The following is a 21,522-nucleotide window of genomic DNA, read 5'->3' as shown; positions in this document are numbered from 1 at the left end:
AGACTCATTAACTCGTAGCCTAGTGCAACTGTGGGTCAGTAACCCTGAGGTTTTGTCTTGGACATTGTCTGCATGTGGTGTTTATCTGTTTTAGTGTGCCAAAGATAAATAGATACAAACATCACAGGCTTTAAATAAGTTGCTGGTCTAAATAATATTTTTGAATGAATGTTAATTCATGTTAATATGTTTATGCCCTCACTTCCAACCACTTCCTCATCTCTGTGCTGCACAGAGAGCCAGTAACACATCTTGTGTAACGTAGCACCGGGTTTTCGCTCATCTTCTGGAAGTTTCAGCTACGGTGCTATATATGTTCCTCAGATTCCCCTCACGGGTACACTCATCTGGAAGCTGATTACGGATTTTCTACCTCCCAAACTGGCAACCTGCATGTTGTTGAGGGGGAGGCGCTAGTTCACAGTAGTTTCTGGAAAGGAACCTCATGCTTACACCATGGAGAAAGTGAGTGTCCTGCTACTTATTTAATAACTATGACTTTCTAATTGGCATATGTAAGACATATTTGTGTATTAATTTGAGTTGCTTTAGGCTAACATTTCTTTACAATAATTTGGAGGTCGGAGAGGTTAGTCAGCTCTTTACACTGACCGTTCACTGTTTGCTAGTTAGCTTAGCGTAATCTCTTTAGTAAGGTGTTGTAGTCATTTGGGCTTGCCGTTTTCACCCGTCACGGAACATTTTGACGGTACTAAACTGTAGTGTTGCTTAACTTAACTTGAATTTATTGAGAAATTAACTTGAATGTTTATTTGCGCAAGGTTGTGTCTCACTTGTGATAGCACACGACAAGGTTAGCTAACTGTTAAGCTAACGTGCGGCAACTTAATTTGTCACACTTGCTTTTTACGTAAAATTATCCCTGTAAGGTTTGCCTGCCGCTGTTGCCAATGGATAGTGTAGGCTCGGTCTTGTAAACCAGCCTTCTAGCCTTCTGCAAACATGGGCAAAATACAACTTACCAAATCTCAGTCAAACGGCTATCTTTGGCTCACAACGTGAACATTATCAGTATGTCAGGATAAGAAAAAACAGAGAGCCTTTATTTTATTAAGAAACAAACAAACCAATCCTCTGTAACCCATTTATAAAACGAAAGCAGACGACTGTTAGCTTAAATTGCAGCATTCGGTCTGTAAGCACATGCTGCAGGAGTATTTTTGGATTAGCTTCAGTGGTGCCATCGGCAGTCTGCACTCACACCGGAGGATCATTCTAGATGCACACACAGGCGAAGCTGTCATGGCTACAGCCGCATGTTGTCGTCAGCTGCCGCGTCCTCTCGAACGTTCTGCATAACAGCTCAGATATGAAATCCATTCATATCTGAGCTGTTTTATTACTTAAAAACTACTGTTGCGCTCAGACTCGGTAACCTATTTGTCCAGCATAAAATCAATAAGTGTGGTGCACGTTAGAAGTCAAAAGAGGGCACTGCCTAGTTAGAAATGTGCTGATGTTGCGAGGATTTCGTCCATGAGTTTAATTATTTTATTATTTTTTTTTTTAATTTAACCTTTTTGTATTTTCTGGATAACGCTAAAATAAGAATTATTACATTAAGGATTTAACACATTGTGAAAGTAAGACTTGATGCATGCCTCAAGTTTCTTGATCAGCATTCACCATGGTGCAACACATCTACAGGTTTCATTTTCATTTTGGACCGACTTAGTAAAGATTATATGTGGATTCTTACAACTATATGCACATTGTTTACACCCTAACTAAAATGACTAGACTGTGATTACTTGATGCTTCACACGATGTATCCAAGTGAAGTGTTTGGTCAACAACTGGACCTTGGTGATATAATCAGCTGTCCCTTGCTTAAAGCTCCATAATATTTACTGATTATTCACCTTTTTTTTTTTTTTTTTAATTAATTTTTTGACAAAACCAAACCCTACAGCACTGCAGGGGATTGTGGTGTAGCTATGTTATTTCAGACTGGATTAGGTCTAATGACTGCTAGGGAGAAAGTTGTGCCACATAACACTTGAAAGTTGTTTTTTTTTTTCATTTTTTTTTTTTTTACCGTGGCTAGTTGTTAGTGGACTTGAGTTTTATCAGACAGTTTTCAAGAGGAGCCAGCAGGGAGTGAGAAAACCTTTTTGGAGTAGCGTGGTGCTCCTTTCTTCTTGGCATGTCATTGATTCTGTTAGATTCAGAGGAGGTGCAGCGGGGTTACTTCTCAAACTGTAACAAGCAGCTTTAATTGACAAAGGGTGTACAGTATATTGACAACCTTTTTTTTTCTTTAGCATTGTCAGTAGGGCTGTGCAATATGACCAAAATCTCATATCCCGATATAAGAATTCTATCGTCCCGATAACGATATAAATCACACAAATGTAACATATTCTGTGAATCTCGGGCAGCTCGACTTGCGGGAAGTGTTTCCAGCTGCGCCTCATGTAGCTGGAGTCGAGTGTTTTAACAGATGCATGAAACTATACATTTTTAGACATAAGTTGTAACTGCCGCCGTTTTCTTTGTATTTATTACACGGCGTGCTGCGGGGAAAAGCCTGTTCTAACGTTTGAGTCCAAGGTTTATTTTTTAGCACCTGGCGGCTCTTTTTACTTCTCATCCGTAAATACTCTGCTTTTTCACGTGATTCAGTTTATTTTGAAAAGTCTCAACAGGATCTAGAACTTTATTGTGAAAGGTTTATGTGGAACATAAACAAGCGGACACGCGATGGTGTTACCGTCATTGTTGCTAACCACAACGCATAATAACAGCCGCTTGTCCATCTGTAGTGTGGTTATATTAAATATAAGAGAAAGAGAGAACTTTAAGAAATTAATATAGCCACTACAGTGACCATCAAAACGATGAAAAAATATTGCCATAAACAGTTTATTTTGTGACACCACGAAACAAACGATAGCATAAAATGAAACGATCGTCATCTGATATATCTCGTTATATGAACAGCCCTAATTGTCAGTATGCTTTGCTTTTGTATTCACTCTGGCTTCCTGCAGAGAAAACTTTTAGAATAATATACTTCTAGCTATCTAACCTCTGTTTTAGTTTTAAAAGAAAAAAAAATCATTATTTGTAACTGAAACAAAAGTGGGTTTACACCTGCTTGCTGTGAGGCAGGCCTCATTTTCAGGTTAATGTGGTAACAAAATAAAAACACATTTTCTCTCTGCAAGACTTCTGCACCTGTTTGACCCGAACAGCTGAATGATTGTCAATTCCTTTTTCACTTCTGCCAGTAGCAGCTGTGAAGGATTTATTCTTGGAGCAGCAGAGCTGCAAAACAGAGGTTTTGTAAACATGTCTGTCTGTCTGTGCTTCATAGGCTTCAGCATTGAAAGACCAAGGAAACAAGGCGCTGAGTGCTGGAAATGTCGATGAGGCCATACGTTGCTACACCGAAGCCTTGAGTCTTGACCCATCCAACCATGTCCTGTTCAGTAACCGCTCAGCTGCCTATGCCAAGAAAGGCAACTATGAGAATGCTCTCCAGGATGCCTGTCAGACTATCAAGATCAAGCCTGATTGGGGGAAGGTGAGATGTCCTTTTTTATGCCGTTGATTTGTTGACAGAATATATAGTTATTAAAATTGAGGAGACAGTCTAAAATATTTGAAATGTGATCAACCAGGGCTACTCCCGTAAAGCTGCTGCATTGGAATTTCTTGGCCGATTGGATGATGCTAGAGTAACTTACCAAGAGGGACTCAGACAGGAGCCAAGCAATCAGCAACTAAAGGATGGGCTGCAGAACATTGAGGCCAAGCTTGCAGGTAAAGACTGGATTGTGTTTTTGTTTAGAGCTACACAGAAATGAGGCATGTGAGTCACTTTTTGTTTCTGTGTGGGTAGAGGATTTTGTGATGGCTGCTGACAGCATCACTGAAGTGAAAATGCATTTTTTGAGCTTAGGTTTTCAAAATGAAGGAGACAGTCCACTTGCGTTTGGAGTGTTTTTAATCAGACTGTGGGTAAATACTACAAGTTACAGAAAGATAAAAGCTAGTGAATTTAATCCCATAACAGTTTGAATATTTGTGAAAAAAAAATCTTTGTGACCACCAATCAACACAGACTTTTTCTTCACCAGAGAAAACAATGATGAATCCCTTTGCCATGCCCAACTTGTATCAGAAGCTGGAGAGTGATCCTCGGACTCGTGAGCTGCTGGCAGATCCCAGCTACAGAGCACTGCTAGAGCAGCTCAAGAGCAAACCATCTGAGCTTGGAACGTATGTGCATTTTCAAAAACAATCTGCAGATTTAACTCAAGTTTTAAGTAATCTGGGTTACTTTTATTATATTTAGAATTTGTCAAAAGTTCTGGAATAGTAATGAAAAGTGTATAATGGGAGCACAAAGTTATGAAGGTTATTTAAGATTTATTTCCAAAATGTGAATCGGCTCTTATTCCTCTTGTCATCGTCAGGAAGCTGCAGGATCCCAGAGTGATGACTACTCTCTCTGTGCTTCTTGGACTAAACCTCTCTGAGATGGAGGAGGATGAAGAGCCAACTCCTCCTCCTCCCGCAAAACCCAAAGAGACTCAGCCGCCACCTCCCAAAGAGGAAGACCTCCCTGAAAACAAGAGAAAGGTAAATAATCTAATGTTGTTGCATTTTGTTTTTGTTTGTTTTTTTAAAACATCCAACCTTCTGATTAGTCCATAGTCTGAGTTTTGTTCACCCTTAATTTCATATTTTTTAAACAGGCCTTAAAGGAAAAGGAGCTTGGGAATGCTGCATATAAGAATAAAGACTTTGAAACGGCACTGAAACATTATGAAGAAGCGATTAAACACGACCCAACAAACATGACTTACATATCTAATCAAGCAGGTATATTTTCTCAGATATTAAACATTTACTAACCTCATACAAACTTTTCATCTATATTTTACAGTCCCTGCATTATCAGGGGCTGTAACATCTAGCCCTTTTAACTGAATCTGGGAATATCCTCCAGAATGTGGCTGTGTGACTGTAACATAAACAGTTATGATATAAACTATAAATGAATACACAGTAATATAAATACAGTTTTTAGTTTATCTAACATGACGTAAAATGGTTAATGTATTCTATTTGTGTTTAACATGTGCTTGTATTTGTTGTCATTTCAGCTGTGTACTTTGAGAAGGGAGATTTTGACAAGTGCAGAGAGCTGTGTGAGAAAGCCATTGATGTTGGCAGAGAGAACAGAGAAGACTACAGACAAATTGCTAAGTGAGTTCTTTTATTTTACTGGTGATACATTTCTGGTGGAACAAAGATAGCCTTTTACTTTTTCACGATTGTTTTGAGATCTTACGGAAATTATGAAACAGGTTTTAGCCTACAGAAAATGTTTAGTCTGATAGGAATGAAAACCACATACATCTGTGTGGGTGTACTTCCCACATCAGAAATCAAAAACAACACTGAATGGGGCCACTTAGTGACCAGTAGAGAAACACTGTGAATTGTAGTGTCAAGGAAGCAGTGTTGTACTGACTAACTTTCCACCTGAGTGGCTTTTATTAAAGTTGCGTAAACAAATGATCTTGACTATCTGTAATAACATGCTTGCTATAATCTGTCTCCTCATAGGGCCCTGGCTCGAATTGGCAACTCGTACTTCAAGCAGGAAAAGTACAAAGAAGCAATTCAGTATTTCAACAAGAGTTTGACAGAGCACCGAACTCCTGACGTGTTGAAGAAGTGTCAACAGGTGCAGTAGTCCAGATAGTTAATAAATGGATTAGCTAATGTTGTCAAGAGTTGGCACAGTAAAAAATAATAATACCACATTAGCAAAATGATTTTTAATGTCTATAATTAACTGAAATTTTGAATGTAAAGAAAAACATAGTGTATACTTGGTATACAGTACCTGAACTGAAGTTCACTTACCATGACTTTGTAATTGGTTTTGCAGGCAGAGAAGATTTTGAAGGAACAGGAGAAACTAGCCTATATCAACCCAGAGTTGGCCCTGGAAGAGAAGAGCAAGGGCAACGATGCCTTCCAGAAAGGTTTGTAATAGTTGCAGTGCTTTCTGCTCGACTGCCATTTCTTCTTTTTTCTTCGAACTTGCACAAAGATGAGCTTGTCTTTTCTTTTTCACAGGAGACTACCCCTTAGCCATGAAACATTACACTGAGGCCATCAAGAGAAACCCTAATGATGCCAAACTCTTCAGTAACAGAGCTGCCTGCTACACAAAGCTGCTGGAGTTTCAGCTTGCCCTGAAGGTATAGCACATCCTTTCCAAGTAGGAGTTCATGTGAATCTAATGTAATTTATGCATACCTCTGCATTTATTGTGCATTTAAGACTAACCATGAGAATCTTTTATCTTGTCAGGATTGTGAAGAGTGCATCAAACTAGAGCCCACCTTCAGTGAGTAATAACTTTTATATTAATTACATTTTTGCCTTTTGCCTGAACTGTATCATCTAGAATTATGTCAGTTTATTGTAATTTTACAAATAGTTTATGACATTTGTTCACAGTAAAGGGCTACACACGTAAAGGAGCTGCTCTGGAGGCCATGAAAGACTATTCCAAAGCTATGGATGCATACCAGAAGGCTCTAGAGCTTGACTCTTCCTCAAAGGTATTTTACAGGATATTATACGCTTCAAAAAATGTGGACTTGAGTAGAAAAGATATCTCAGAAAAGAGAATTTTTTTTCTCTATACTTCTGCTACATGTTTGCTGGTTGACACAGTAGTTAGTTGTCCAATCACTTTTGAATCAAAAAGAATTGATTACATTTTTTTTAACTAAACAGATTTGTGTGTTGGAAATGTGAAGAGAGCAGACTGATGAATGAAATGTGGTAATGTCAGATATAACTGTATTTCTAATGCGTGAACAGTGAGCGACAAAAGACTGAATTGAATTCTTTCCACTTTCAGGAAGCCTCAGAAGGCATTCAGCGCTGCATGGTAAGTCAGGCCATGAGGAATGACAGCCCTGAGGAAGTGAAGAAAAGGGCCATGGCTGATCCAGAGGTGCAGCAAATTATGTCTGACCCAGCCATGCGTATGATCCTTGAGCAGATGCAGAAGGACCCACAGGCCCTTAGCGAGTAAGTTTGACAGCTTTACCTCCAATGCAGTTTGCATTTTAACTGTATAGTACAGATTTGTAGTAATTTTGTTTGTTTGTTTTTCAGCCACTTAAAGAATCCAGTTATTGCTCAGAAGATACAGAAACTCATCGATGTTGGACTGATAGCCATTCGTTAATGGGAGACATGAGCCACAGCTGTTAAACCCTCCAAAATGAAACTTCTTTTACTTATTCTTTCTTCTTTCTCTCTTTTTTTTTTTTTTCTCTTTCTTTTTCTTTGCCTTCAAATCCAACATATTATCTTCCTGTTCTCACTAAGACTGTATGTGTTTGGTTTATTATTATTTTTTATATATATTTTTTTTTTATAAAGTTTCACAAGTTTCACAAGTTTAAAATTGTTTTGATCAAAGCAAGTTTCATCTGGAAAGCTTCAGACTCCAGATAACTTTAAGAAAAGAAATTGGATTCATGTGTACGGGTGTTTTTAATACATCTAAAAGTAATAATAAAACGATGCAGTACACCGTCATGTTCGGTGTTTAAAGGGCAAATCCATCCTCAGGCTTTTCTCATTTTCCTAGTGGTTCATGATTTAAAGACAGCAGAAAAGAGAAGAGTAAAAATCACTCCAAATAATGATTATAATGTGCAGCACATCTCAAATTGAAGTTGTCCCTGACCTTTGTATTGTCAACTTTAAGGTTTAATTAAATACGGTGCTTTTATGTTGAAACGCCGAATTCGCATTCCTTGGCGCTTCCTCTTCTGGTCATTTCCTACACCTCAAGTGCAAAGTTTAATCCAATCCCTTTTAACACCTAAATGCACATGTGAGACTCTTAAAAACATATTAAACGTTATTATGATTTGGACGCGTATCATCTACAGCTGTCTCTAAGCAACAGCACAATTTAGTCATTAGATTGGAACAGATGGTGATTAAGTGTAAATGGATTTTAAAGATGGTCTGAATGTGATAGTTAAAGGGTGGATTTACCTTTCAGTGCTAGCACATGCTGGATGAGTGTGTTGACTTGTGCGTTAACTTAGATTAACCCCATTGCACCCTGTCACAACTTGCTAATGTGCATCACACCCAGCAAAGTCGTTTTGCTTTATCTTTGCACATACTGCTGTTACATGTCCTCTCTGTGACAGCTCAGCTTTTTTTTCTTTTTTTTTTTTTTTTTCTTGTCTTTCCTCTGAAAAGAAAAGTTATACTTCTAACTAACATTCTGCCACAATTTTGCCAATTTGTGGCTTCAGATACCTCAAAGTTACAACATTGTCATAGTATCTTTGTGCTACGGTTTCCAAGAGGGACTCAAATATTCTATTGTAATGCCTTTTGTTTCCACACATACACAGTAGAATAATAAAATGTAGTTATTTGTGCAGCACAGCAACGAAATAGGGCATTTCTATCATTCAAGTCCCCATTGTAATCATAAAGTACACACATCTCACATGATGTAAACAGAATTGTCCATGGAAGTGTAATGTACTAATGGAAACCAGTTGTACTGTGAAATATACAGTATCTGAATGTATCTTGAAAGGAAGTGGTGGCTTTTTTTCATGACGCTGAGTCGGCAGATGGGTAGACCTACAGTTTCAATACCTTGCACTACTTGCATACCAGTGATAGATAAAATGACTGATCTAGACCCCTGTGAATTTAGGTATAAAATAAGATTTAAACGTACAGAGACATAGGCATTAGTAGCATGCTGGAAAATGTTAGTTTTTTTTTTTTTCTAAAGGAAGACAAAGTGTGGCAGAACAAATGCAAAGCATAAACATTAGTAGATTTTTTTTTTTAATTAATGGAGAGAAAACATTTGACATTTGTTGTAACTACTGGGCAAAACTTGAGCTAGTGTTTGTGGCACAGAATTGCCAGATTTCGTTGAGCTCTTGAGCAATCTCGCTCCGCCCACTCCAGTAGTTCACGTGACTGACCGTCGCCCAGGTTGTGTCGGAAGCATCCTGGTGTTAGCAGTTTGCTAGGCGCTGACAAAAATTATAAAGTGAGATGTAAAAATTTTTATAATGGACGAATATATTAGTTTGTGACTACTGGTGACAAAGAAGACAAGGAACTACACAAACTGGCCTTTTCCAACATGGTCAGTTCGCTGGTAGTTGAAGAGGCCAGTTAACACTGCTAACAAAACACCAGCGGTTAGCTAACGTTCAAACTTTGACGGACAAATGCAGTCATTTGCTAGTTAGCTGCTACCGCTACCCTGCCAATTTACTACCACACCAGCTGGCTAGGTAACACGTCTTGTTATTATACGGTAGTTAGCGTTGAAGCTGTTTACACACCGACTATAACGCGTTGTTTTGACCAGTCGCTTATATAACCGAAGGTTTAACGTTATTACCAATTAACGTCAGCTAACTTATGAATAATGACTAGTTATTTAGCTAATGCTAACATTAGCAACTTAAACTGTTAGTTAAATTTCAACTGCAGATAACACATACAGTTACTCAGACTACGTAATTAATACCGACGATCATTGACACAGTAACGGGAAAAAACAACATCTTCTAAGTAGCAGGAATATGAATCTTCTTTCTGATTGATTTCGACCAATCACATGAGATAAATAATGCCAAACACCAGGATGCCAAACGAGTGGGGATTAAGGTTTGGGCAACAGCATTGTCTGGAATACAGCTGTCCGCTCATTTTGATAATCCTTGTCTCCTTCACAATGCAGCCACAGTAGATTGTTTTAACTGCTGAGTGTAAAACGCAAAATCTCGTAAATAAGAAAACACCAGACAAACCAATTTCATCGCAAAGTCTGTAGTCCACTTTTCTTTAAAATATGTCTGGGGACGCATCTGATAGTAGTGAAGACTCTGATGGAAAAACAAATGAAAGGGCCTGTACTGTCAAGCACCAAATCACCAATGGTAAGTCAGTCATATTGTCTGTTATCACTGTATGTAATCATAATAATAACCATAGCCACAAAGGAAACATCTGTGTACTGTAATTCATCTCATCATTTAAATAACACCGCACGAATGCAGTTTGTTCCTTTTTTGATGTGCTGATTCAACCCCACAGCTAACATCACCACATCAGTTTTTTTTTTCTGTAAAACGTTTATCCGATTTTAAAATACTTTTCCTTTTCCATATATATGTGTATATATATGTGGGCTGTACAATATATTCACACACTGGAGTTCCATTATATTAAAGTTATAAAGCAGCGAAATATAATGTAACCAAAAAATGTTTCTCTAAACATACTCCATTTAAATGGGAAAAAAAAATCAGTTTTCTTTGATATTACTTTGTTACATTTCTTTCAGATTTTTCTTTGATTTGTGTAACATTGCTTTGTGATCTGGTTTAGCTATTTGCTAAGCTTTTGTGTGAATGTGTGTTTGTTTTGAGGCTGAGGGGCATGTGAAAAGTCTATAGTGTACAGAAACAATAAAATCATCTTAGACTTTAATAAACTTAAAATAGATTGTTTGGGGGGCATTCGAAATTAACGAGCCAATATTTTTCAAGATTGTAATGGATTATCAATATTTTTGCTTTAATATGAAAAATATTTTTTGTTCTGTAAAGACTCTGTCGTGTTACTTGCTTTTAATCAATCTAGGTCACCTAGCTTGCATTAGAGACTAAAGAACAGAATTTGTCATAAGTTTTTAATGGACAATGCATCTGTCATTGAATTGATTTTAGAGTGTAAATTTACAAAGAAAAATCCTCACAGATAAAATCAAGTAAATCAGAGAATTGCTGTTGTACTCTCCCTCCAAGAGTAGTAAAGTCAAGCTGTAAATGTGGCTGTAGTGTAATAAACAGTGTGAGTGGATGTTTTTCACCAGCTGTCACAGGTGAAGTGAAGTGATCTGCTTAGTGGCTCACTGGATAGATTGTAGATTTTAAGTAGAGCAACCTTTTAATCTATAGAGAGGGTACATCAAAGTGCATTCATGGATTATAACACAAGAAAAGGCACATTGGTAAAGCATTTGCTAATATCAAGACATATGGTATGTCTTTTTGTATTTTAATATACTTGGGAAAAACCAGCCAGAAAAGTACACCACTTTATTTGTGTAGAAAGCTTCCCTTAAAAGATAGAGCTCAGTGTGGCTTGTCTTTTTTAAAACAAAAACTTGAACAGAAATAGAAATGTAAACACTGTTCTTGTCTTTTATTTTTCTTTCTACTACTAGCTAACTTCACAGGTCACACTGAAAGAGTCGGCATGGAGAACTTTGAGCTGCTGAAGGTCTTGGGCACTGGAGGTAAGGATCTGCATGTAGCACTGAATAGAATGAAATGAAGATGAAGCTGTTGTCAAAGGTCAAGTACTGGTATGAGATATACTTAAAGCAGACTTGGTTGATTCCCCTGGCTTGGATAGTATTTTGAAGGCAAAGTGTTTATAATTGATATTTGTAGTTTGTAAGTTAAAATGTTTCATGTCATTTATATTCTCATTTAAATGTTACAGCATGAAAAATATCTGATGATTAACAGGGAATCCATATGCTGTTGATGTTACTGATTAGCTACAGGAGATCCTGGTGGCTATTTCCATCAACAATTGAACACCTAATTAAATTTAATGAGTGAGAATGATTCAGATTTCTGCAGATTTGATTAATCTTGCTGCCTGTTCACCGAGTATTTATGTCTTGAAGTGGAAACCATCTCTTTTAGGCACAATCCGATGGTGTACCTGTGTTTGCTCTGTTTGCTTGTTTACCATCAGCAGTAATTTTCAATATTTGTTTGTCTAGCTTACGGGAAAGTGTTTTTGGTCAGGAAGAACAGCGGCCATGATGTGAGCCAGCTCTATGCTATGAAGGTAATTTTATTAGTGTTGTAATTCAATTAATGTACATTTTAAAGCAGGTTTTTTAGCTAAAAATGTAAATTACTAGTCTGTGCTTTAAAATAAGTCATTAATTATGATTTTATTAACATTTTATAACCATTTTGTGTAAAATGTAAATGAGTTGGCTAATTATCTAAAGCCAATATTAGATTAAACATGGTACAGTGACAGCACATCAGATGTTAAAACCAAGAAATGATCTTTTTTTTTTCCATTTTATTTGCTCGTTTTGGATTTGATGCAAGCCGTTGGGTTGTATAATGTCCTTCTCTTGGACATGATTGCAGCATGTTGCAACATACCCCAAAGCGAAGTGCCATTCACTGAAAGTTCACGGAAGGAATGGAGAAGTTTAATTTATTTTGGCCACTGCCCTAGGTGTTAAAGAAAGCAGCTATCGTTCAGAAGGCAAAGACAACAGAACATACTCGCACTGAGAGACAAGTCCTGGAGCACATCCGCCAGTCTCCCTTCCTGGTTACTCTTCACTATGCCTTTCAGACTCAGAGCAAACTACATCTCATCCTGGGTGAGACACCGGGGTGGGACACTGGGAAAAATGTACCAAATATAGAGAACTCTTCTCTCTTGAAACACTGAAGGTCTTCTTTATGTTTCTGTCTTATACTGTATGTGTTTTTGTTGGCATTTCTTTTTTTTTCTTTTTTGGACAATGTGTGTTTGTGTAGTTCTTTGTATTATGTCTATTCAAGCTCCCTGTGTATTTGTTTGTGTGTGTGAGTACAGACTATGTGAGCGGTGGGGAGATGTTCACTCATTTGTACCAGCGGGATCACTTTCCAGAAGAGGCAGTACAGATTTATATTGGAGAAATAATTCTGGCTCTAGAACACTTGCACAAGGTGAGGATTATTGTTTCCAGTTTTTACACATGCTAGAGTTATTTCTTTAATTTTGGCTAGAGCCTGCTGCTTACACAAACTAAGCATTTTAGCGATATGATACTTTTCATAGAATTGGGGTTGTGAGGCCAGAGACGCAACCCCAACTTACTCCTATTTTAAGCTCTAGGTTGTGGTCTTTTAGCTCTGGTTTCATCAAAACAAGCTGATGGTTAAAGAAGTAAGCCTTTCATCTGTTAAGCATTTAACTTTATTCACCAGATTAATGTTACGTTAGCTCCATAAACACTAGGTTGCGTTCACATTGTTGTATACAGATTGATAAAGTCAGCAGTATTGTGTTTCTGTGTATACATGACACATGCTGCTTTCTCTGCTCAGATAATACTGCTTTTAAAGTGAATGACATCAGTAAATTTTCATTGTGTAAACGGTCTGTTGAAGCCAGCAATATTATGCACCCCATGTCTGAAAAGAGCTTTTGTCATTTAGTGTTGAACAGGAAGTCTGAGTTTCTTTATTGTGAGAAATACTCTGAAGCTCATAGAAGTGGTTTCCTAATGATGTTTCACAGCTACTTTAGTTTTAGATTTATCTTTAAAGTAGGTGTGCACCAGTGGCCTTAAATGATACTCATGACTTCTTTGAGTAGTTACACAAACCACTACATGGAGGGTGATTGGGTGCATTTTCAAGGTCCTTTTTAAAACATAACGAGTGTGTTCTTGAGGGTTTTATTTGGAAGCATTTCAGCCATCTCTTTGTAAATTATGACCTTCACTAGGTATCCTAAGATCACATTGCAGCACTTAAGTTAGGAGATAGTCAATTTGTGTTTAAATTAGTGTCCAAAGAAATTGTCCAGCCACATTGGCTGAAAATCCTGCAGACTTTCATGAGTCGTTCCTTTTATAAATAATATCAAATAAAAGCATTTTAACAACAGCAACTTTGGGGACTAGTATTTCCTGGATTATAGGCTTGCTGTTGTTTGGACAGTTATTTGTTTTGACACATTTTGGGATTAGGACCCCTAGCTGGGATTAGAAAATGCTGTGATTACTAAAAAATAACAGATACATACCGTAAGTGGCCACTTTTTTCTTTTTGGTTGTAAAAATGTTTTTAGGGTTTCTCTGTTTGCACTGCCTGCTGTCTCTGTTCACAAATTACAGCTTTTAACATGAATGCCACTGGTAAATTTTCATTGTGTACAGCTTGGGATTGTGTACCGAGACATCAAATTGGAAAACATTCTTCTAGACAGTGATGGCCATGTGGTATTGACAGATTTTGGGCTCAGCAAAGAGTTTCTGGAAGAAGATGTAAGTAAATCTAAAACTACAGTGTGAGCATAGCAATGTGTACATGTAAATAATACCTGGGGTGTTTAACTGTTACCACAATCCAAACTGAAATACATTTTTTTTTAAGTATGCTTGTTTTCTGATCATCACAGAAGGGGAGGACCTACTCTTTCTGTGGCACCATTGAGTACATGGCTCCTGAAATCATCAGAGGGAAATCAGGACATGGCAAGGTAAAAAAAAAAAGAATAACAAGGGAGCAAATGCAGGTTTTGGTGTTAAGATCATCGGTTATTTGAAAGATTTTGAATGGTCACATATTGTGCACAAAATAATATTTAAATTAATGTTTATATTTACATGTATCAGTGTACGGGGAAGGCTTAAACATTTAACACTACAGATGCTTTAAGACTCATGACTTTGGGCCAGTGTGGTGAATCAAAGATGACTTTAATATCTTTGTTATGGAAGGCAGTACCGCCTCAAAAAACCCACCTTTAAATAATTCACAGTGAAAATTCCTTGTCCTCTTTATTGTGCTTTTCAAGCTGTATTCTGCTTCAGTCAGTAGATTGGTGGAGTCTTGGGATCCTGATGTTTGAGTTGCTGACAGGTGCGTCTCCTTTTACCCTGGAGGGAGAGAGGAACTCCCAAAGCGAGGTGTCAAAGTGAGTACTGTGCAATCCCATCTCCATAAATCATCTGCCTGGCCCTTCTTAACTCATTCAAATTGTCTCTGTTATTAGCTGTGTTTTACTAATAAATGAACCCATCGGCTGATGCTGATTTTTATGGGAGTGAAAAAGAATTAATGAACCTAAAAAACTGAGAAAATGTACCATTTTAAGAAAAATTTGAATTTAGTGTAGTTGCACATCTTAAAAAGTTGAACAGGGGCAACAAAAGACACTGAAAAGAAACAGTTAGAGCAGGGGTCCCCAACTCCAGGCCTCCTCCAGGTGTCCTGCAGGTTTTAGATCTCACCCTGGGTCAACACACCTGAATCAAATGATTAGTTCATTACCAGGCCTCTGGAGAACTGCCAGACATGTTGAGGAGATAATTTAACCATTTGAATTAGCTGTGTTGGATCACGGACACATCTAAAAACTGCAGGACACCGGCCCACGAGGCCTGGAGTTGGGGACCCCTGAGTTAGAGGAACATAGGATCCTATATCAGATAAGAATGGGACAATATTCATCTCTTCTATGTGCTATTGTGAATAAAATATGGGTTTATGAAATTCAGCATTTATATTTAGCTCATCCCAAGTTTTTCTAAATTTGCGTTGTGTATTATTGACTGACATTCTTTACATTGTAAAGAATGTATATAGAAAAGGAAAACATGAAGGTCATTGCTGATGAAGTTTCCACAACAGCAGTTCAGAAACTAGTTGGCTCAGAAACTAGTTGCTCAAACTGTGATGTGTTTTCTGTTTGCGACACTTTCAGTGCTGCTGAAACAGTACTGAGAGTGTTGTAAACAATAGAGTTAGTGGCAGCTTTGCTGGGCAAAGTATGTGATGCCACAATTTCTGCATGATCCCAAGAATAATTTTGTGCCTCATGTTGTGTAAAAAATCTTATCGGCCATTATTGGAGGAGCATGAATGTTGACACAGTTGTATTCTTGTCCATTGTTTCTGTATGTTAGCAAAATGTTTATATCTTCCCTTTGCCCTTCAGACGTATTTTGCGCTGTGACCCGCCGTTTCCCTCTATGATTGGACCCATTGCTCAGGATCTGCTGAAAAAGTTGTTGGTGAAAGATCCCCACAAGAGGCTGGGATCTGGACCGCGGGGGGCTGAAGATATCAAGGCACATCCTTTCTTCAAGGTCCGATGTCCCTTAACTGTCTATCACTTAAACATCTTTTCCCCTGTAACCTCAGTTCATTCATCTGTAACTCTTTCATTCTCCTTTTCTGCCTCACAGGGACTGAACTGGGATGACTTAGCACAAAAGAAGGTTGCAAGTCCATTCAAGCCAGAGCTGAAGAGCGAACTCGATGTGGGGAACTTTGCAGAGGAATTCACTGGGATGGATCCTGTTTATTCTCCAGCCAGCACACCCCCGAGCACAGATCGTCTGTTCCAGGTCAGTCATCATCACCTCCACACTGATTCTATCAAATGTTTCTACAAACATGACCTGTAAGCATTATTTAACTTTACAATCTGAAAAGTGCAACAAGTGCTTGTTAATAAGTAAAGGCTGTAATAATTCTTCAGTGAGCTACATCATAGTTACACCTAACACATCTCCTCTGTTTTAGGGCTATTCTTTCATTGCACCCTCCATCTTGTTCAATAAGAACGCAGTCATGGGAGACTTTGTTGAAACCCAAATTGGTGCTGACCGACCAGCTTCTGCTTCTGTCCAACGCAGCGCAATGTTACAGGTATGATCTGTATGGGTGTTTTCAAATAATTCTGTGATATGTTTGGTTTCAGGACTGTTTGTTAACAGAAAAGAAGGAAAAGAGCAGGAGAAGCTAAATTATTAACTGAAGTTGGTTTGTTTTATCTGACAGGATGCTTTGTATTATTAAATAATATTCAAGACACTTTGTACTGATCTCGGTAAACAGCACAAAAATCTATTTGGAACAGAAAAAGTTTGTCAGGCTGTCTAGTTGACATTTATCACCTGCGTGTGAAAGGTGTCAGACTCAACTCAGCAATATTTTTAGCTCGTCTTTTAAAAAAATGTTCCAAAATCTTCCAGAAGTCAAAGAAATTCGCAGCTATTACTTTATGTTATTAGATTTATAAAAGATGTAAGCTGGAATTTTAAAATACTGTTGTCATCCAGATTCTAATTACAGTGATAAACAATAAATTATGTTTATATGCAAAAGTAAAATTTCTGTGTAGGTTCTCAGTATTCCGGGTCATGGTAGTCTGTGAAGCTGGGAAAGAGAGTGAATTTAAATAGGTCGAGTCGCTTTCTTTCCAAGCTCCTTAGGCAAATGTGAAATGTATTTTTAGATCAATCCAGAATTGTTACTTCATAGTAATTCCTTCCCTGATAATAGCAGTGTAAGATATAAGGTTTATTTTTTTGTAAAGCACTACATATAAAATACTAATTAAAGCAAAACTATTATCCAAGTTATATAGTTGGGGAATTAAAAATAAAAGTATCTCTTTATATAGAGAGTGTACCCAGCTAGTGATAAATTTATACTTATTACTTATTAATATATTCATGTAAGAGGCACAATTTAAAGTGGATCTACTGTGCTCCTGCTCAATGATCGGACTCTCAGACTGTACTAGAGTAGCTTTGCATATTCATATTTCGAAATAATCCTGTGTAACCTTATACTGAGCCAAGATGAGGCCCCTGAGTTTACCCACAATCTGAATAAAGCCCTTCAGTCATCTGATTGGGTTCCCGTCATAAACAGGAAGTTTGAACAGCAGATTGGTGAGCGTTCTGTGCTCACAGTCAGAGTCATGTGTTTGTCTAAGATGATGATATAAGAGATAATCTACGGATGACAATGAGTGAGCAGAAAATGCTGCCTGAAACTGAAAATTTGGAGCTATCTGAAGGCTGAGCTTTGTTCTCAAAGAAATTACTTGCACAAACGCTGACTTCATGATTTATTTAAAATTTTTGTTCTGTTTAAAATAGAATACAGTGTTGTAAAGGTTTATATACAGATATGACAGAAAATTGGCAAAAACATATTATGTGGACTTTGAGGAAAGCTTACAAACAGTGCTTAACAAGCATTCCTGTTTTAGGCCAAAATGTCTTAACCAGTTTGACCTGTCTTAGGACGCAGAGTTTGATGACATGTTGTACTTTGTAAAACTTTGTGTTTTACAAAGTACAACATGTTTTATCTTTCCAAATTACTTTTTCAGTTTTAAGGTATTTCTCTTTACAAATGTGGGAGCTGAATTTCAAGGTTGCTTCATGTAAAGGTCAAAATATCCCTTTAGCTTTGCTGGGGCCATGTCTATTGCCTGAAGTATAATAATCTCCTTTGATGGCTCAATGCTATGTTTTTTTTGTTCAGGAATCCCAGTTTTTTCAGCACTATGAGCTGTGTTTTCAAGGACCACCTCTAGGCGAGGGTAGTTTCTCTGTGTGCAGGAAATGCAAACACAAGCAAACTGGCCATGAGTACGCCGTCAAGATCGTCAGCCGTAGGTGAGCAGAGATGAAATACTTCTTAGTACAGTGCTCTTTAACAGATCTGTGTCCATGTGTCAATACTTTACTGTATCACAGTACCGCTGGAACGTAAAGGTGACTGAATGCCCTTAATGTTGTCTTTCTTTGTTAGAATGGAGGCAAACACTCATAGAGAGATTGCTGCCTTGAGGCAGTGTGAGTCTCACCCCAACATCGTCAAGTTGTATGACATCTTTACTGATCAGGTAGAATGGACAATACATAGGATAAAGATAAAAATGATGTATTGGTCAATATTAAGCTACACATAAAAACATCAGCCCTCATGGCCTTCTCTGCATGTCTCTGTCAGTATCACACATATTTAGTGATGGAGCTTCTGCGAGGTGGGGAGTTGTTGGAAAGGATCAAGAGGAAGAAACTGTTTGGCGAGGCAGAGGCCAGTCAGCTGTTACAGAGCCTGGTCTCAGCTGTCAGCTTCATGCACGAGGCTGGAGTCGTACACAGAGACCTCAAACCAGAGGTGGGTGGAGATTTGATAACTTTATCATTCCTGACAATATATATATATAACACGCATGTTTAAAAAGGTAGAAAAAAAGAGTCTTGTAACTGGGGATCTGCTGTCTCATATGTGAGAGATGTGTGTGACGTTATTATTTTTTCAGCATGACTTTTACATGATGTAATCCGGGTTAAAAAGGGTTTTTTTTAAAAAGAGAGAGCGACAATCACTGATTGTCCAAAACATGGACGTTGCCATCATGATGTCACTCACTGGTTTTTGGACTGCATTTTGAAGCTTCTCCATAAATTTAATGTTTTCAAATGACAGACTGGTGTATCAACTACCAAACGTGAGCAATGAACATACACAGATATCTGCTAATTAGCCTTACGTAGGAGAGGTAACACACTAAAAACAAATGAATTCACCAAAACTGATGCACAAATATTATTTGTCTAATAATTCTATTTAAAATGCTCTTGAAGGCCCCAGCAGCACACACATGTAGGAGGGAGCAAGTTCAGTGACTTTAAGTGGTGCACGTGAAGCCTAGCAGACACTGATTGGCTGCTCCTTTTGTTGGACCCAAAGCAGCTGTGCCAGTAACTTCAACATTTAAATGAATAAGTTTGAAAAAAATTACAAAAATAAAATTGGAAACTGTCCACAGACGTCAAAACCACTTTTGTACCAGGCTATAAACATGTTTTCATTTAATGCTGTTTAGTTGTTTTTTTTAATGGAAGTCTGTCAAGGCTGAATCGTTTTAGGAGCCAGCCTCAAATTTCCGATTTAGGAACAGCAGTTTTTGGCACTTCTATGTTGGCTTAATTTTTCACCTCTGCAGGCTACTGCTCGACAACAGCACATGATGTGACTTTTGTGGTGCTTTTCAAAATGAAAGCAGAAGATTTCACACACACACACACACACACACACACACACACACACACACACACACACACACACACACACACACTCCCTTCTTAAGATGGCTGCACGGTTTAATCAACTGAAGAAGGCTTTTATATGGTGTGCATAATGATTGTGAATGAGACATGTTGGCAAATATCACCTAATAACTTTAAGATGTCTCTAGTATGGCTTTTATTTTGATGCACACCTAAAAGGATTAGAACTGTTTATTTGCACTGTCTGTTTACACATAGGTTCTGGTACATGCCAACCGGTGGTGGCTGTCATACTCGTATTTACTAATAGTCTTTACTCTGTCAGGAAAATTGAATCTTAATGTGTAAGTAAAATAAGAGCTGATCCTCATGGCTTTTGTTTGTTTACCTTACAGAACGTGCTGTTTGCAGATGAGGGGGAGGACTCTGTGCTGAAAGTAATAGATTTTGGATTTGCTCGCCTGTGCCCTGCAGGCAGTGCCCCCCTGCAGACTCCCTGCTTCACGCTGCAGTATGCAGCACCAGAGCTTTTCGAGAGTGCAGGATATGATAAAGCCTGTGACCTCTGGAGTCTCGGGGTCATCCTGGTAATTGAATCTGAATATGTTGATTTTTATCATAGCTCGGCTGACTGAATACTAATGACCCTTGTGTGCGTCTTTCTCAGTACACCATGCTCTCAGGCCAGGTGCCATTTCAGAGTGAGCAGCGTGGAATGACCTCATCATATGCTGCTGACATCATGCAAAAAATAAAAGAGGGGGATTTCTCATTGGATGGGGAGCCCTGGAAGGGTGTGTCAGAGGATGCCAAAGAGCTTGTTAAAGGTACTGAATATGTTTGTTCTTAGTTTGCTTTAGTTGAGATAAATGCCTGTTGAATTTCCTCTATTGCTTGCTTGTTTGTGTCTCTTTTCCTGTTTTAAGGCCTGCTAACAGTGGATCCAGAGAGCCGTCTCAAACTCTCTGATCTGAAAGAGAACAGCTGGCTTCAGGGTGGAGCATCCATGTCCACCACTCCTTTGTGCACGCCAGATGTGCTCGAGTCCAGTGGGCCCACTGTCCGCACTTATGTCAATGCTACCTACAAGGTAATAGATTGGTGTGAAAAACTTCTAAAAGGTCTCAGAAAGAATCTTAAATAAATGTATTTTATCTCACTTTTGTCGCCTTCCACTCTCACCAGGCTTTCAACCGAGGTAAGCGAGAAGGCTTCTTTCTGAAAAGTGTCGACAATGCTCCCCTTGCGAAACGACGAAAGATGAAGATGACCAGCACAGGAGTAGAGACCCGATGGAGTTCATCCTCTTCTTCTTCGTCTTCTTCCACTTCATCCACTGCCTCTGCAACAGCATCCAAAACACAGCCAAAGCAAGCCGTGATCCCAAAGCAGAGCTAGCCTGGCAACAGAACAGGGAGAAAGTGTTACGTGCTTGTACAGTAGCACAACGTCCTCCAGCAGTCAGTTAAAAAAAGCAAAAGCATACTGACAAATGAGAACACTGTCTTCACTTCATGTAAAATATAATTCCACTTTAACAGCTGCAGGTTTTCATTCCTAACGCTGTATTCTTTAAAAAACAAAACATGTATTTTCTGTGGTGGAAGAGGAGGCCTGACTGTCAGAAACTTTTAATACTTATTCAGTATTCACTCACTTTATTTTGGTGAGATCGCACACTAAAAGTTAAAAATGAGACATTTACCTGGTTTCACTGTGGGTAAGAAACAGTGCCTGGCTACATAGGGAAAAGGGAAAAAAGGAGCCATAAATAAGCAGAAGCCATATACAAAGCAAAAGAA

The 21,522-nt window shown here is 38.3% G+C and overlaps 2 protein-coding genes across 2 annotated transcripts; both read left to right on the top strand.

Annotated features, from left to right (window-relative positions):
- Positions 1 to 327: 327 nt before the first annotated feature.
- Positions 328 to 8,629, top strand: stip1 (stress-induced phosphoprotein 1). The gene is made up of 14 exons (XM_026182779.2): positions 328 to 465; positions 3,341 to 3,550; positions 3,648 to 3,789; positions 4,107 to 4,248; positions 4,446 to 4,611; positions 4,728 to 4,854; positions 5,139 to 5,241; positions 5,605 to 5,725; positions 5,933 to 6,029; positions 6,124 to 6,248; positions 6,361 to 6,397; positions 6,511 to 6,614; positions 6,920 to 7,092; positions 7,180 to 8,629. The coding sequence occupies exons 1-14, from the start codon at positions 457 to 459 to the stop codon at positions 7,250 to 7,252; spliced, it is 1,629 nt and encodes a 542-aa protein (XP_026038564.1). The 5' UTR covers positions 328 to 456; the 3' UTR covers positions 7,253 to 8,629.
- A 403-nt stretch (positions 8,630 to 9,032) lies between these two features.
- Positions 9,033 to 21,259, top strand: rps6ka4 (ribosomal protein S6 kinase, polypeptide 4). Its single transcript, XM_026181905.2, has 18 exons — positions 9,033 to 10,010; positions 11,303 to 11,374; positions 11,873 to 11,940; positions 12,349 to 12,499; positions 12,718 to 12,833; positions 14,051 to 14,158; positions 14,293 to 14,373; positions 14,708 to 14,811; positions 15,835 to 15,985; positions 16,085 to 16,246; positions 16,425 to 16,550; positions 18,183 to 18,316; positions 18,453 to 18,546; positions 18,654 to 18,824; positions 20,116 to 20,307; positions 20,388 to 20,547; positions 20,647 to 20,810; positions 20,906 to 21,259. Exons 1-18 carry the CDS (start codon positions 9,923 to 9,925, stop codon positions 21,116 to 21,118), a joined length of 2,355 nt encoding a protein of 784 aa, XP_026037690.1. The 5' UTR covers positions 9,033 to 9,922; the 3' UTR covers positions 21,119 to 21,259.
- Positions 21,260 to 21,522: the final 263 nt, after the last annotated feature.

Source organism: Astatotilapia calliptera, chromosome 10, assembly GCF_964374335.1.
Source record: "Astatotilapia calliptera chromosome 10, fAstCal68.1, whole genome shotgun sequence".
In the NCBI taxonomy this organism is placed as follows: Eukaryota; Metazoa; Chordata; class Actinopteri; order Cichliformes; family Cichlidae; genus Astatotilapia; species Astatotilapia calliptera.
The sequence above is the reverse complement of the archived record's forward strand: the minus strand, read 5'-3'. Positions and strand labels throughout refer to the sequence as shown.

What these genes read in the sequence shown, in the direction of transcription:
- stip1 (XM_026182779.2), top strand. An exon ending in TCCCTGAAAACAAGAGAAAG is followed by an intron (nt 4,612 to 4,727) that starts GTAAATAATCTA and finishes TTTTTTAAACAG; the next exon opens with GCCTTAAAGGAAAAGGAGCT. An exon ending in TTACATATCTAATCAAGCAG is followed by an intron (nt 4,855 to 5,138) that starts GTATATTTTCTC and finishes TTGTCATTTCAG; the next exon opens with CTGTGTACTTTGAGAAGGGA.
- rps6ka4 (XM_026181905.2), top strand. Translation starts at nt 9,923, where the DNA reads ATGTCTGGGGACGCATCTGATAGTAGTGAAGACTCTGATGGAAAAACA. An exon ending in CAAGCACCAAATCACCAATG is followed by an intron (nt 10,011 to 11,302) that starts GTAAGTCAGTCA and finishes TTCTACTACTAG; the next exon opens with CTAACTTCACAGGTCACACT. An exon ending in TCCCAAAGCGAGGTGTCAAA is followed by an intron (nt 14,812 to 15,834) that starts GTGAGTACTGTG and finishes TTTGCCCTTCAG; the next exon opens with ACGTATTTTGCGCTGTGACC.